The sequence below is a fragment of the Mya arenaria genome, chromosome 1, assembly GCF_026914265.1.
Source record: "Mya arenaria isolate MELC-2E11 chromosome 1, ASM2691426v1".
Lineage (NCBI taxonomy): Eukaryota > Metazoa > Mollusca > Bivalvia > Myida > Myidae > Mya > Mya arenaria.
The window spans coordinates 30454204-30465472 of record NC_069122.1 but is presented as its reverse complement, the minus strand read 5'-3'; the positions used below and the strand labels follow the sequence as shown (position 1 = coordinate 30465472).

Sequence of the window (11269 nt, the reverse complement as noted above, 5' to 3'; positions counted from 1 at the left end):
TTAAAAAATGCATTTTTACTTTATTTGTTATTATATATATATCTACCCATTCTCATTCATCAGTGGTTTGATAATGATAAACGTACGCATAGCATCATCGCTGTGGTGAACGAGTATGACACAGTTGTGTGGAATGTGATCATATTTTTTTAAATTGACGGAATTTGCATTGTTTTAAGCGTTTGTATGGGCTACAACTTTACTGATATTAAAACAAAGTCGTTTAAATAATTTACAAACAACATATTGAAAACAAAATCTTGTTAAAGGGTCTCGCTCATGTTTCGGGACAATTTTTTTCCGGGAATACATCTAAAACACTTTTTAAAATTACTTTACTCTTTGATACCGAAATTGCAGAACAAATACAATAAAAGTACATGCAAATATATGGGTTGTAGTGGGAAGCGAACCCACGCCGAAACAGTCAAGAAAATAAAGAAAAGTGACGCTTTCACTGCACGGCCACAGAAACGTATACAATAGCTATGTCAACCCTTATCGAATAAATTGGAACTATCATCAACCACTTGCGCTAAAATCTTATTTCTGAATGCGTTAGTAACGGAATTCAAATTGTTGGTGTTCAAAGACAATATTTGAGCGAATATAAGCTATTGTTGAATGAGGCCAACTGTCAGTATCTTAGTTTGGACCATCCTTATGATTTGACACACTTTGTTTTGTATTCTTAAAACGTGCATTTTACAAAACATGAGCGAGTACCTTTAAACACTTATAAGCAGCTTTTATGGGGAAATGAACAGTGTGCCTATCCATTTCTAGTAACCAATCGTAAAAATGCACCACGTTGTACGGAACATTCCCTATCATGTAACTGTCATGTTTTCGATCCGGTATAGTATAGTACTGTGTGCTCAGTGCTTCCTGTTGTTTACTGGTTATAATGTAACTGCTAATTTTGAACATTATTTAGGCAGTGCTCTAGACCTTAATTCTAAACCTTAATTCGTTTGATTTGTGACGTCATATCAGGAGTGGAAAAGTGCAGTTTGTCTGTCAATACTAAACAAAACTGCATTATAGGGACTTCCTCAGGTTTTCGGACAAAAATGTGTTTGAGACTAAAATTGCAGAACAAAATACGTTTAAAATATAGGCAAAAACCTGGTTTTATTGGGAAGTCGATGTGTAACCTTGCACCTGTCTGGAACACTATGTGGTCTTGGTGTATTACCGTGTATTTGTCTGGACCGATAGATGGTCGCGGTGTAAAACCGTGAACATGTCTTGACCGCTACGTGGTCGCAGTATATAACCGTGCACCCGTCTTGGCCGCTACGTGGTCGCGGTGTATAAACGTGCACATATATAGACCGCTACGTGGTCTCGGTGTCTAACCATGTACTTGTATTGACCACTACATGGTCTCGGTGTATAACCATGCATCTGTCTGGACCGCTACGTGGTCTCGGTGTATAACCATGCATCTGTCTGGATCGCTAGGTGGTCTCGGTGTATAACCATGCATCTGTCTGAACCGCTACGTGGTCTCGGTGTTTAACCATGCATCTGTCTGAACCGCTACGTGGCCTCGGTGTATAACCATGCATCTGTCTTGACCGCTACGTGGTCTCGGTGTATAAGCATGAATCTGTCTTGACCGCTTCCTTGTCTCTGTGTCCAACCATTTACCTGTATTGACCGCTAAGCGGTCGCGGTGTATAACCGTGCACCTATCTAGACCGCTAGGTGGTCGTGGTGTATAACCGTGCACCTGTCTGGACCGCTACGTGTCTCGGTGTATAACCGTGCACATGTCTTGACCGCTACGTGTCTCGGTGTATAACCGTGCATATGTATTGACCGCTACGTGTCTCGGTGTATAACCGTGCATATGTATTGACCGCTACGTGTCTCGGTGTATAACCGTGCACATGTCTTGACCGCTACGTGTCTCGGTGTATAACCGTGCAAATGTCTTGACCGCTCCGTGGTCGCGGTTTATAACCATGGCTCTGTTTGGACCGCTCCGTGGTCTCGACGGATATAAGTTACCACACCGAACTCGACGTGACATAGGACGTCACAAATCCATTCTATCATACTATCCTCTATTTATCAGTGAAATGTAACTGAATATTTCACTAGTGCATATAGCTTGATTTTTCACACATCACAAATAAAGGCAAGTTTGCTCAAAAAGTATCACATTAGGATTCATCCCAAGTTAATATACACTCCGAAAAGTGATAATGACTTCTCACTTACTTTTTCATGTTTACCTTTCACTAAGAAGCATTTACAACTAAACAATCAAGTATATGAATGAAGGGTGTGAATATTTTACTTGCTTTATATAATTTGACGTCACTTCTTGTATATACAAGCTTAGCACACTTAATGCACATTGACCTCTTAATATGTTGCATGTTAAGATTCTAATGTACATATCCTGCACCAATGACCTATTTCAAAATATTGTGGCATTTTAACACTTAGAGACTTCTGAGTCAGTGTACCAAGCCTTACATGACCAGCCCATGGTAAATTATCATATACCCATCATGATCAATTTCATACTGCCACATACTGGCAGTACGGTTACACCAGTTGACATGATACTGTAACTTAGCACGCACGTCTAATTTTGGTTTTCAAAGTCTGGGGTGGAAAGCGCTTATTACAATGTATTGTAAATCTGAAACTTCCGGTGTTGGCAACTTTTTTTAAACCTTTTAAACAGCATTTGTTGTGTATCAATACTGTCTTTGTTACATCTTTAGACTTCTATCAATTGTTACAGAAATAATTACAAAATGAATAGATAAAACTTGAAAGTTTGAAATTATGAAAAGAATATATGTCATGCTGTTTGGTATAATATGACACTACATATTGCCAATTTTAGAGTAAATACCATATAATTTTGCCCTCATGTTGACAATATGTACTGTCACAACTTAAGCTATTCGATGTTTATATATTGTTGACCTCTACAGCGATATTAACCTTGGACTTGTGTCTTCGGTCATTATGTATTTTTGCTGACCTCTACAGCGATATTAACCTTGGACTTGTGACTTCGGTCAATATGTGGTTTTGCTAACATCTACCGTGATATTAACCTTGGACTTGTGACTTCGGTCAATATGTAGTTTTGCTAGCCTACAGTGATATTGACTTTGAACTAGTGTATTCGGTCAATATGTAGTTTTGCTGACATCAACCGTGATATTGACTTTGAACTAGTGTCGGTGGTCAATATGTAGTTTGTTGATCTCTACAGTGATATTGACTTTGAACTAGTGTCTGTGGTCAATATGTAGTTTGTTGATCTCTACAGTGATATTGACTTTGAACTAGTGTCTGTGGTCAATATGTAGTTTGTTGATCTCTACAGTGATATTGACTTTGAACTAGTGTCTGTGGTCAATATGTAGTTTGTTGATCTCTACAGTGATATTGACTTTGAACTAGTGTCTGTGGTCAATATGTAGTTTGTTGATCTCTATAGTGATATTGACCTTGGACTAGTGTCTGTGGTCAATATGTAGTTTGTTGATCTCTATAGTGATATTGACTTTGAACTAGTGTCTGTGGTCAATATGTAGTTTGTTGATCTCTATAGTGATATTGACCTTGGACTTGTGACTTCGGTCAATATGTAGTATTGCTGACCACTACAGTGATATTTACCTTGGACAAGTGTCTTCGGTCAATATATGAAATTGACTTTGGACAAGTGTCTTCGGTCAATATGTGAAAATGACTTTGGACAAGTGTCTTCTGTCAATATGTTGTTTTGCTGACATCTATCGTGATATTGACTTTGGACTAGTGTCTTCGGTCAATATGTAGTTTCGCTGTCCTACAGTAATATTGATTTCGGACTTGTGTCTTCGGTCAGTATGTAGTTTTGCTGACTTACAGTGATATTGACTTTGGACTATTGTCTTCGGTAAATATGTAGTTTTTCTGACCTACAGTGATATTGACTTTGGACTTTTGTCTTCGGTCAATATGTAGTTTTGCGGACCTACAATGATGTTGACTTTGGACTTGTGTCTTCGGTCAATATGTAGTTTTGCGGACCTACAGTGATATTGACTTTGGACTTGTGTCTTCGGTCAGTATGTAGTGTTGTTGACCTCTACAGTAATATTGACCTATGACTTGTGTCTTCGGTCAATATGTAGTTTTGCCGACCTCTACAGTAATATTGACCTTGGGCTTGTGTCTTCGGTCAATATGAAGTTTTCCTGACCTCTACAGTGATATTGACCTTGGACTTGTGTCTTCGGTCAATGTGTAGTGGACTTGTGTCTACGGTCAATATCACTTGACAAGTCAGCAAGACTACGGGGTCATATTTAATGTCAAACTATGACTTAACTTCAGTTTAAAATCATAAGCAATGTTCTTTTATTGGACAGTAAAAATAGTTGACCAATAGACTGAATGAAATGAATACGGCATGTCTAAGTAAAAGGATAAAATTTATATTGAATATTGGCCCAGAAGTCTATACTTGTATTATATTCCACAGGTGGCTTGGACAAAAAAACAAGGCCGATATTTCCGAAATGACGATACATTCACATACAATTTTGCGCACTTTCCTGACTTTTTATAATTAAATGTCAGTGTTATCCGTTCTAGACACGTAATAAAAAGGAGAGAGAAAAGTGCTTACTCAAATGCATTGTAATTTTATACCGAAACAAACAATCATTCTATACTTTGCTTTATGTTTCTCGTGGAAACAGCAAATTATTTTCAATGCTGCTATTGTTGACGCCAAAGTCATTTCATCATATAATTGTCCCAAATAATAAGTAATACGTATTACTAGTTCAAAATTAATTCCATTACTATATATTTCTGTTGTCCGATATCAGTTTGATATGGGGTATGTGAACATATCAAATAAGGAAAATACAATTTGTGGAACTACTTTCAATGATCTCTGGGACGCCATTATATATAAAGTCGCGATGTGTCGTCGATTTTAAAAAGCATCAGAAGTGACGTCACGTCAGAAACTGTTCTATTCACATGCTGTTTAAGCGAATGAGCTAGAAAAGATAGAGCAGCGATATTTATTTTTCCCCCTCAATTTAAAGTGTATTTTTGTTTGTTTGAAGCGTCTGTAAAAATAATCATTTAATGTTTATGACAATATCGTCAGTATTTCTAGCGAATAAAAATATTAAGCTCCTGATCTGGTGAAATATAATTACAAATGTGCATTTTTTCCTATAAAATCAATAGTATATACATATTGACGATCTCCTTTTTAATTATATGAGCTTATTCCTCCCATATCGCGTAAGTTTACTTCACACATTTGTGATATTCGATGCTGCCTCTTACTTTATTATTATATGCCGTCAAAATGACCAGTTCTTGTGTCAATTTCCCAGGCGGTGAATCAACAAGTCAATTATATGTGACGGAAAACAGACTGATAATATGTATGCTGTTCACAATGTATGCTTATACAAATATATAAAGCATAAAAAATGATGCACATAAAGCTGCAGTCATGTACAATGTATATTATATACTGAACCGGTAAAAGTATATGACCATTAACATCGTTAATATCGAATGATAATGCGTGTTTACTTATTTGGACGCATACATTGATTTCAAACATTTGTGATATTCGATGCTGTCATTTACTTCATTATTACAGACATGGATGCATGCCGTCGAAATGGCCATTTCTTCTGTAATGATTCCCGGCAATGCATCCTCAAGTCATGGGTATGTGATGGATATGAAGATTGTAAGCAAGGTGAGGATGAGGCTCCTCCCGCTTGCGGTAAGTCATCTTTGTCGCCCTCTTTTATTTGTTGATAAAAAGGTATGAAGTTCTCATTGTATTCTGATACAAATAAATTAATCATGAACAATGATAAAGACAAAGAAATAGTCATGTATATAAAATCATGAACCGGTAACCGTTTTGACCATTAAAATCTCCTGCGGTTAGACATCTTTGTCGACTATTATTTATGTGGTAATAAAATGTATGTAGTTCACATTTCTAAAATTATTCACAGATACATAGCACGACAAATGATAAACATAAAGGTACAGTTCTGTATTTTATATCTTGAACCGGTAAATGTTTTGACCATTAACATCGTACATATTGAATGATAATGCGTGTAATCTTATTTTAACCCATACGACTATTTCAAACCTGTGATATTTGATGCTGCCATTGACATCATTATTACAGACTTGGATGTATGCCGTCAACAGGACAGATACTTCTGTAATGATTCCCGGCGGTGCATCTCCAAGTCACGGGTATGTGATGGAGATGAAGATTGTAAGCAAGGTGAGGATGAGGATCCTTCCGCTTGCGGTAAGTCATCTTTGTCGACCATATTTCATTTGTTGATAAAAAGGTATGAAGTTCTCATTGTATTCTGATACAAATAAATTAATCATGAACAATGATAAAGACAAAGAAATAGTCATGTATATAAAATCATGAACCGGTAACCGTTTTGACCATTAAAATCGCCTGCGGCAAGACATCTTTGTCGACTATTATTTATGTGGTAATAAGGAGTATGCAGTTCACATTGATAAATTATTCACAGATACATAGCACGACAAATGATAAACATAAAGGTACAGTCCTGTATTTTATATCTTGAACCGGTAAATGTTTTGAACATTAACATCGTACATATTGAATGATAATGCGTGTAATCTTATTTTAACCCATACGACTATTTCAAACCTGTGATATTTGATGCTGCCATTGACATCATTATTACAGACTTGGATGTATGCCGTCAACAGGACAGATACTTCTGTAATGATTCCCGGCGGTGCATCTCCAAGTCACGTGTATGTAACGGACGTAAAAACTGTGATCAATATGAGGATGAGGATCCTTCCGCTTGCGGTAAGTCATCTTTGTCGACCATATTTTATTTGTTGATAAAAAGGTATGAAGTTCTCATTGTATTCTGATACAAATAAATTAATCATGAACAATGATAAAGACAAAGAAATAGTCATGTATATAAAATCATGAACCGGTAACCGTTTTGACCATTAAAATCGCCTGCGGCAAGACATCTTTGTCGACTATTATTTATGTGGTTATAAGGAGTATGTAGTATACTGATACAAATATATTAAGCATGAAAAGTAATAATCAAAATACTAGTAGTGTTATATATATTATATATTATCATATGATATACTTATTATACTTTAGCATTAACTGTAACTGTGAAAATATATAGGACTTTTAATGGTCTGAAGTATTTATAACGGTTTAAGGGTATACCGTCACAAATCGTCTTATTCTTAAATAACAAAATTTTCATGTGAACTGTTTTTAGGCTGTTATCTTCGTCTACGTTAACACAATATGTAACGACCAGTAGGCGAAGCTTCAGTGTACGAGCAAGCGAAATGTTCGACCTAACGGCCAAGGCCCAGATTTGTTTTCTATTTCAAAGCAATTTTTGACGTGTTTTGATCTCCGAGAACAATGATCAATTATTTATTTGCAAATATATGTCCTGTAGTATTTTTCTAAAAATTCATCCACGATGTGTCAAAATATAGTTTTGGATTTCAAACGAAAACTCAGTCAAAATTATAATATAATATCCTTAAATGGACAATTGGAATGAAATATATGTATTTACTTCAAGTAGTTTTGAAAACAAAAACTCGTTCTAGCAGCTCTGTGGCCTGTCGACTGCGGCGTGTAGTTAGCAGCTTTGTAGAGTGACGTAAGCGACCGTGCGGCGTATAGTTAGCGGCCTTGTGGAATGTAGTGAACGACCTTGCGGTGTGTAGTTAGCGGTCATACGGCCTGTAATCAGCGACCGTGTGGCGTGTAGTTAACGATCGTGCGGAATATGGTAAGCGACCCTTGGGTGTGTAGTAAACGGCCTTGTGGCGTGACGTTATAAACCTTGCGACATTGTGGTAAGTATTTATCGGCCTTGCGTTGTGTGGTTAGTGGCCTTATGCCGTGTAGCTAGCGGCCTAGCGGCATGTAGTTAGCGGCCTTATGACGTGTAGTAACCGGCTTTGCGGTATATAGTTAGCGGCCTTGTAAGCTGTAGATTGCGGCATCGCTGCGTGTAGAAAGTGGCCTTTTGGCGTGTAGTTAGCGTCCTTGCGGTATGTAGTTAGCGACCTTGTCGCATGTAGTTAGCGGCCTTGCGGCGTGTAGTAAGCGGCCTTGCGGTAAGTAGTGCGCGGCCTTGTCGCATGTAGTTAGCGACCTTGTGGTGTATAGTAAGCGGCCTTGCGGTAAGTAGTGAGCGGCTTTGTCGCATGTAGTAAGCAACCTTGAGGTATGTAGTAAGCGACCTTGAGGTATGTAGTTAGCGACCTTGTGGTGTGTAGAGAGCGGCCTTGTCGCATGTAGTAAGCGTCCTTGTGGTATGTAGTTAGCGACCTTGTGGCGTGTAGTTAGCGACCTTGAGGTATGTAGTTAGCAACCTTGTTGTGTGTAGTTAGCGGCCTTGTCGCATGTAGTAAGCGACCTTGTGGTGTGTAGTAAGCGACCTTGAGGTATGTAGTTAGCGACCTTGTGGTGTGTAGATAGCGGCCTTATCGCATGTAGTTAGCGTCCTTGTGGTATGTAGTTAGCGACCTTGTGGCGTGTAGTTAGCGACCTTGAGGTATGTAGTTAGCAACCTTGTTGTGTGTAGTTAGCGGCCTTGTCGCATGTAGTTAGCGTCCTTGCGGTATATAGTTAGCGACCTTGTGGCGTGTAGTTAGCGACCTTGAGGTATGTAGTAAGCGGCCTTGCGGTATGTAGATAGCGTCCTTGTGGTATGTAGTTAGCGACCTTGTGGCGTGTAGTTAGCGACCTTGAGGTATGTAGTTAGCAACCTTGTTGTGTGTAGTTAGCGGCCTTGTCGCATGTAGTAAGCGACCTTGTGGTGTGTAGTAAGCGACCTTGAAGTATGTAGTTAGCGACCTTGTGGTGTGTAGATAGCGGCCTTGTCGCATGTAGTTAGCGTCCTTGTGGTATGTAGTTAGCGACCTTGTGGCGTGTAGTTAGCGACCTTGAGGTATGTAGTTAGCAACCTTGTTGTGTGTAGTTAGCGGCCTTGTCGCATGTAGTTAGCGTCCTTGCGGTATATAGTTAGCGACCTTGTGGCGTGTAGTTAGCGACCTTGAGGTATGTAGTTAGCGGCCTTGCGGTATGTAGATAGCGTCCTTGTGGTATGTAGTTAGCGACCTTGTGGCGTGTAGTTAGCGACCTTGAGGTATGTTGTTAGCAACCTTGTTGTGTGTAGTTGGCGGCCTTGTCGCATGTAGTAAGCGACCTTGTGGTGTGTAGTAAGCGACCTTGAGGTATGTTGTTAGCGACCTTGTGGTGTGTAGATAGCGGCCTTGTCGCATGTAGTTAGCGTCCTTGTGGTATGTAGTTAGCGACCTTGTGGCGTGTAGTTAGCGACCTTGAGGTATGTAGTTAGCAACCTTGTTGTGTGTAGTTAGCGGCCTTGTCGCATGTAGTTAGCGTCCTTGCGGTATATAGTTAGCGACCTTGTGGCGTGTAGTTAGCGACCTTGAGGTATGTAGTTAGCGGCCTTGCGGTATGTAGATAGCGACCTTGCGGTATGTAGTTAGCGACCTTGCAGTATGTAATTAGCGACCTTGCGGTATGTAGTTAGCGACCTTATGGCGTGTAGTTAGCGACCTTGCGGTATGTAGTTAGCGTCCTTGTCGCATGTAGTTAGCGACCTTGCGGTATGTAGTGAGCGACCTTGAGGTATGTAGTTAGCGGCCTTGCGGTATGTAGATAGCGACCTTGCGGTATGTAGTTAGCGACCTTGCAGTATGTAATTAGCGACCTTGCGGTATGTAGTTAGCGGCCTTGTGGCGTGTTGTAAGCGGCCTTGTCGCATGTAGTTAGCGACCTTGCGGCGTGTAGTTTGCGGCCTTGCGGGATGTAGTTAGCGGCCTTGCGGTATATAGTTAGCGACCTTGAGGCATGTAGTTAGCGACCTTGTGGCGTGTAGTTAGCGACCTTGCGGTATGCAGTTAGCGTCCTTGTCGCATGTAGTTAGCGACCTTGCGGTATGTAGTTAGCGACCTTGCGGTATGTAGTTAGCGACCTTGTGGCGTGTAGTTATCGACCTTGCGGTATGTAGTAAGCGGCCTTGTCGCATGTAGTTAGCGACCTTGCGGTATGCAGTTATCGACCTTGTGGTATGTAGTAAGCGGCCTTGTCGCATGTAGTTAGCGACCTTGCGGCGTGTAATAAGCGGCCTTGCGGTGTGTAGTTTTCAGCCTTGTCGCATGTAGTTAGCGACCTTGCGGCGTGTAGTAAGCGGCCTTGCGATATGAAGTTAGCGACTTTGCGGTATGTAGTAAGCGACCTTGCGGTATATGGTTAGCGGCCTTGTGGTATGTAGTTAGCTACCTTGTGGGATGTAGTTAGCGTCCTTGTCGCATGTTGTTAGCGACCTTGCGGTATGTAGTCAGCGACCTTGCGGTATGTAGTTAGCGACCTTGTGGCGTGTAGGTAGCGACCTTGCGGTATGTAGTTAGCGGCCTTGTCGCATGTAGTTAGCGACCTTGCGGTATGTAGCTATCGACCTTGCGGTATGTAGTAAGCGGCCTTGTCGCATGTTGTTAGCGACCTTGCGGCGTGTAGTAAGCGGCCTTGCGGTGTATAGTTTTCAGCCTTGTCGCATGTAGTTAGCGACCTTGCGGCGTGTAGTAAGCGGCCTTGCGGTATGAAGTTAGCGACTTTGCGGTATGTAGTAAGCGACCTTGCGGTATATGGTTAGCGGCCTTGTGGTATGAAGTTAGCTACCTTGTGATATGTAGTTAGCGACCTTGCAGTATGTAGTTAGCGACCTTGCGGTATGTAGTTAGCGACCTTGCGGCGTGTAGTAAGCGGCCTAGCGTTATATAGTTAGCGACCTTGTGGTGTGTAGTTTGCGGCCTTGCGGCATGTAGCTAGCGACCTTGTGGCGTGTAGTTAGCGACCTTGTGGTATGTAGTGAGCGACCTTGTGGCGTGTAGTTAGAGACCTTGCGGTATGTAGTGAGCGACCTTGTGGCGTGTAGTTAGCGACCTTGTGGTATGTAGTGAGCGACCTTGTGGCGTGTAGTTAGCGACCTTGTGGTATGTAGTGAGCGACCTTGTGGCGTGTAGTTAGCGACCTTGTGGTATGTAGTGAGCGACCTTGTGGCGTGTAGTTAGCGACCTTGTGGTATGTAGTGAGCGACCTTGTGGCGTGTAGTTAGCGACCTTGTGGTATGTAGTTAGCGGCCTTGCGGTATGTAGA

General features: G+C 40.8%; 1 protein-coding gene across 5 annotated transcripts in view; it reads left to right on the top strand.

The window, feature by feature from the left end:
• LOC128236079 (low-density lipoprotein receptor-related protein-like) overlaps nucleotides 1-11269 on the top strand; it is a 36209-nt gene that overhangs the window by 7710 nt on the left and 17230 nt on the right. For 4 of the 5 annotated variants that reach the window (XM_052952017.1, XM_052954307.1, XM_052951235.1 and 1 more), the window contains 3 exons: nucleotides 5663-5791; nucleotides 6215-6343; nucleotides 6767-6895. In XM_052952017.1, coding sequence (XP_052807977.1) covers nucleotides 5663-5791; nucleotides 6215-6343; nucleotides 6767-6895 — 387 coding nt within the window. Of the gene's footprint in view, nucleotides 1-5662; nucleotides 5792-6032; nucleotides 6064-6214; nucleotides 6344-6766; nucleotides 6896-11269 lie in introns of all 5 variants that reach the window. The other variant, XM_052953507.1, reaches the window with a different exon arrangement.